The 5,734-nt window shown below is 38.6% G+C and overlaps 1 protein-coding gene across 1 annotated transcript; it reads left to right on the forward strand.

Moving 5' to 3' along the window:
- Nucleotides 1-826: 826 nt before the first annotated feature.
- Nucleotides 827-1,978, forward strand: LOC101346622 (olfactory receptor 5A1-like). The gene has a single exon (XM_004389340.2). It carries the CDS (start codon nt 1,010-1,012, stop codon nt 1,976-1,978), a length of 969 nt encoding a protein of 322 aa, XP_004389397.1. The 5' UTR covers nt 827-1,009.
- Nucleotides 1,979-5,734: the final 3,756 nt, after the last annotated feature.

The following is a 5,734-nucleotide window of genomic DNA, read 5'->3' on the forward strand; positions in this document are numbered from 1 at the left end:
ATGTGAAGGAGAGAAAAAAAAAAATCCTTCCTAAATCTTCTCCAAATTTCCCAATCCTCATGCCTATTGTCTAAGCATGAATCTTACAAAAGTCCAAGTCAGTTTCCATTGTAGGAGAGGACTCTGACCTGGAAACAACAAACAGACTTCAGGGTGACTGAAAATCCTAAAACACTGTATGTAAAGGTAGTAAGTGGTTGTATTTTGCTGGATAGAGGAACCCGAGTTACCACAGATTTTCAAAAGGACACTACAAAGTTCAGTAATTACTGTCCTAGGCAATCGAACTCTTAAGTATTTCTGATTTGAGGAAAGGAAAATCTACACCAGCAAGAAAGGGAATTTCACATCTCTCTGAACCTTGTATTACTTCATTTCTGAGGCAGTTTTCTAGAGTCACTACTTTGGTTATGTCACATCCATTTTCCAGCTCCTACTTTTTCTGATTGACTCTTCCCTCCATCTTGCTACATGATTCTTATATCTCTCCAGGTATCATAAAAGAAGAAAGGCTATTACAGAATTGTCAAGGGTCCCTCATTATCGAGTAATTAAAGGCCACTTCTCAAGGAGTTTTTAAAGAGTACCTACCCAGGCTCCTTATAGTGAATATTCGGGAGCTTCTCCAGTCATCCTGTTAATACAGAGCAATGTAAAAGTAGAATTTTTCTGTTTCGCCATATAAAGAAATAGCACTGTTTTCCTAATTTTGCCTCTCTCCAAAGTCTCACATATTTGCAAAATCTGGCATGGGAAAATAAGAAATGAAGACATTTTAGAAGAAAATGGACTAATTATGCCCATTGAATGCCTTTTGCCCCCAAAGAAAGAATGATAATATATAGCCAAGAGATTTTTTAGTTAAGGATGATTGTACATGAAAAGTGATTGTATTAACTCAGTGTTGATAATTTAATGTTGTAAAATTAGCCTGATGCATGACTAAAAAAAACAATGGGTACTTTTTTGGGAATAAAGCTATTTTCTTCTCTTATCTTTTCCTCAGCAGATGACATCAAGCAGGTCCATAGAATGGAATGGAAACCAGTCTTCTGTGGCCATGTTTGTTCTCCTGGGACTCTCAGATGATAAAGAACTGCAGCTCATCCTCTTTCCAATATTCCTAGGGATTTACCTTGTGACCCTTATCTGGAACCTGGGTCTCATCCTCCTAATTAGAAAGGACTCCCACCTGCACACACCCATGTACTTTTTTCTCAGTTTCCTGTCATTCATAGACATCTGCTATTCTTCTTCCATCAGCCCAAGGATGCTTTCAGACTTCCTAAAAAACAAAAAAATAATTTCCTTCATTGCCTGTGCCACTCAGTATTTTGTTGCAGCCTGGATGTCTCTGACTGAGTGCTGCCTCTTGTCCGCCATGGCCTATGACCGATATGTGGCCATTTGCAGCCCGCTACAATACTCAGCCATCATGGTACCTGGCCTCTGTGGGAAGATGGTCACTGGGGCCTATGTGAGTGGTTTCCTTAGTAGTTTATCTCAAACAGTCTCTTGTTTTCATCTTTACTATTGTGGGCCAAATATCATTCAACATTTCTTCTGTAACTTGCCTCAGATTATTTCCTCGTCTTGCTCCAATCCCTTCATCAGCCAAATGACTCTTCTTCTGGTAGCTATTGTTATTGGATTTGGTTCATTGCTTGTTATCTTCTTGTCCTATGGTTTCATTGCAGCTTCCATCCTGAAAATATCCTCAGGCAAAGGTAGTACAAAGGCCTTCAACACCTGTGCCTCCCACCTGGCAGCTGTGACACTCTACTATGGCACAGCCCTCTCTGTGTACTTGTGTCCCAAGTCTAATCACTCCATGAAGCAGGACAAGGTGCTATCAGTGTTCTATGTCATCATTACCCCCATGATGAACCCTCTGATCTATAGTCTGAGAAGCAAGGAGATCAAGGGGGCCCTCAAGAGGCTTATGAAGAGAGCAATAGTCTTATGTCAGTCAGAATAGTATTTGGGCGGATATTATTATGCCTATAAGGTAGATGGAGGTAAAAATGTGTAAGTGACATTTGCATGTCACGTGAATAACTAGACAGCAAAAGAAGTAAAAATTTGGCTTCCTTATTTCTTGGTGCCATCATGCTTAGCTCCCATGAAGAAGTAATATGACAGAGTGATGTTATATGCAGTTTACAAAGCCAATTTCTACTATTAGAACTCAGGTAGATAAAAGCCTAAAGGGGATTGTGCTTTGAGAAGAGAAGTGCTGGTAGATATTACATGTACAGAAATGACAAGAATCCTGGACACCAAGCAGCATGTTCTTTTCTTCACAGATTTTCTACATTATTTTCATTTTATTATCAATTGTTCAACATTTATTTATGTTCCAATAAAAATAAAATTAAATAATGTGTAAAATTAAATATATGAAAAATTAAAAATAATTTTTAAAAGAACACTTTATAACTTTGGTCCCAAACCGAGACAAAAGGAAAGAGAAAGAGAGAGATTGTGATTTGGCTGGGTTTACTTCCAGTGAACCTTGTTTCCTCCATTTTCGCTCTCAATCCAATGGAAGGAAGTGAACTGTGAAAAAGATACAGGAGATAGAGGGAAGAGTAGGAGGGAGGGGGCATCTTCAAGGTCAAGAGTTAGCAAGATTCCTGGATGCTAGACAGAAGATAAACGTCAGCAATTTCTGGGCATAGATGAGTCTGGATCATGCTCCAAGGTAGCACCCTGAAGACTGTGCAATGTCAGCACAAATGATGGCTCTCATAGTGTGTCCAAGAAGGTAGGCCTTGAATCTCTGAAATTTGAGCCTCCCACTGATTCCAGGGCCTTATATTTAACAGGGAAGTAGCAGAGCCACCATACTTGGGAGTACCTCAGAGACTCAGAGTCCAATGGAAAGAATTTAAAGAAATTTTAAATAGACATACGTCTTTCAGACTGGACTTCATAGACCAAGTTTCATACATATTATGTTAGCATTGCTACAACTCATTAAACTACATATAATTCTATTGCAAAGGTATGATTTTTTCAATTGCTAGTGAGGTTGACAGGTAGGAAATTAAAACCCTCATTTTACAGAGGGAATATTTGGGCATATTAAGGCTTTCCATACTCCTCCTAGTGTAGGCAATGATCTACACCTCAAATCTCACAAAGTGTGGTTTGTATAACAAATGGTTCACTTGACCAAAATAATTTCATCCATTGATCTGCCACTGTGTGTAATTCCATATTCTTGGTGTTATTTCTTCAAAACTGTCTTATGAAGTTGTTCATTTAAAGGATTAAATCAGGGAAGTAATATAAGTACCAACTTATTGTTGTTTTTGTTAGGTGCCATTGTATTGCTTCTGACTCATAGCAACCCCATGTACAACAGAATGAAACATTGCCTGGTCCTATGCTATCCTCACAAATATTGCTGTGTTTGAGCCCTTGTTTCAGCCACTGTGCCATTCTAACTCGTTGAGGGTCTTCCTCTTTTTTGCTGACCCTCTACTTTATCAAGCATGATGTCCTTCTCTAGGAACTGGTCTTCCTCACAACATGTCCAAAGTCTCACCATCCTTGCTTCTAAGCAGTATTCTTGCTGTATTTCTTAGATTTGTTCATTCTTCTGGCAGTCTATAATATAGTCAATATTCTTTGCCAACAGCATAATTTAAATGCAACAATTCTTCCTGGGTCTTCTTTATTCACTGTGCAGCTTTCACATGCATAGAGGTGATTGAAAATACCATGGCTTGGGTCAGGTGCACCTTAGTCGTTAAAGTGACATCTTTGCTTTTTAACACTTTAAAGAGGTCTTTTACAGCAGATTTTCCCTGTGCAATAAGTCATTTGATTTCTTGACTGCTACTTCCATGGGCATTGATAGTGGATCTAAGTAAAATGAAATCCTTGACAACTTCAATATTTTCTCCATTTATCATGATATTGTTTATTGATCCAGTTGTGAGGATTCTTTTTCTTTATGTTCAGTTTCAATCCTTACTGAAGGCTGTGGTTTTTGATCTTCGTCAGTAAGTGCTTCAAGTCCTCTTCGCTTTTAGCAAGCAAGATTGTATCATCTCCATATCATAGGTTGTTAATGAGTCTTCCTCCAATTCTTATGTCTTGTTCTTCTTCATACAGTCCAGATTCTTGGATAATTTGCCCCTCATACAGATTGAATAAGTATGGTGAAAGGATACAACCCTGACACATACCTTTCCTGACTTTAAAACACTAGGGATCCCCTTGTTCTGTTCAAACGACTAAATCCTGGTCTATGTATAGGTGCCGGATAAGCACAATTAAGTGTTCTGGAATTGCAATTCTTTGCAATATTATCCATAATTTGTTATGATCCACACAGTTGAATGCCTTAGCATAGTCAATAAAACACAGGTAGACTTCTTTCTGGTAGTCTCTGCTTTTAGCCATGATCCATCTGACATCAGCAATGATATCCCTCATCCCACATCCTCTTCTGAATCCTCCCTGAATTTCTCACAGTTCCCTATCAATGTACTGCTGCAAACACTTTTGAATGATTTTCAGAATGACTTTACTTGTATGTGATATTAATGATATTATTCCATAATTTCTGCATCCTGTTGGATTACTTTTCTTTGGGATAGGTGCAAATATGGATCCCTTCCAGTCAGTTGGCCAGACAGCTGTCCTCCATATTTCTTGGCATAGGCAAATCAGCACCTCCAGTGCTGCATTTGTTTGCTGAAACATCTCAATCCGTATTCCGTCAATTCCTGGAGCCTTGTTTTTCACCAATGTCTTCAGTGCATCTTGGACTTCTTCCTTCAATACCATCTGTTCTGTATCATATGCTACCTCCTGAAATAGTTGAATTTCGACCAATTCTTTTGGGTATAATGACTCCGTGGATTCTTTCCATGTTCTTTTGATGGTTCTTGCATAATTCAATATTTTCCCCATAGAATCCTTCAATATTGCAACTCATGGCTTGAATTTTTATTCAATTCTTTGAGCTTGAGAAATGCCAAGTATATTCTGACCTGTTGGTTTTCTAACTCCAGGTCTTTGCACATTTCATTATGCTACTTTACTTTGTGTGCTCTAGCCGCACTTTGAAATCTTCCCATGTAGTTTCCAGGTTTTTTCTCAAAGAAAAAACAGAGATTAAAGACTCCAGGACATGGGCTTCATTCCCTTTAGTGTCTTAGGGCCATGAATAAAAAAAATTCTTCTCTTCTTGTACAAATGTGAGAGAAGTTAGAGAGCTGGGATGGAGGGAGGTAAAAAGGTAACTGCATTTTGTGTTTTGAGAATATTTCTACACTGCTTTCCCAACTCTTCCTTTTTTCCCGCTTGTGTCTGACCTTCTTCATATGTTCACTTTCTCTTCTCCATCTCCGTCTCCTAATCTTTTACTTCTTTAAACCCAATCTACTGGAGCCATTGGAGACAAGGAGGGAGGTGTTTAAGTTCTTCTTCCTACTCAAAGCCTTTGTAAGATTTTAGGAATATGTTCCAGTCCATGGATTCCCATTTAAAAGTAACAACTTGCTTCAAGATGAGAAAGTAGAAAGTTAGGACTCCCGCTACGGCAGAAAGTCTGATTCATAGTTGCTTGGTGTTTGCTGCTTTCTGGTGTCTTTCCCAAACAAATCTCTGAGGAGTGTTCCTATGCTGTGGTGACACAATTTGTTTCACAGATAACAAAGTTGGAAATGACCTCTGTATCAGCCTCATGATTCTTCCTTGGGAATAAAGAGACAAT

Source organism: Trichechus manatus, unplaced genomic scaffold, assembly GCF_000243295.1.
Source record: "Trichechus manatus latirostris isolate Lorelei unplaced genomic scaffold, TriManLat1.0 scaffold00240, whole genome shotgun sequence".
NCBI classification, from domain to species: Eukaryota; Metazoa; Chordata; class Mammalia; order Sirenia; family Trichechidae; genus Trichechus; species Trichechus manatus.

What these genes read in the sequence shown, in the direction of transcription:
- LOC101346622 (XM_004389340.2), top strand. Translation starts at nt 1,010, where the DNA reads ATGACATCAAGCAGGTCCATAGAATGGAATGGAAACCAGTCTTCTGTG.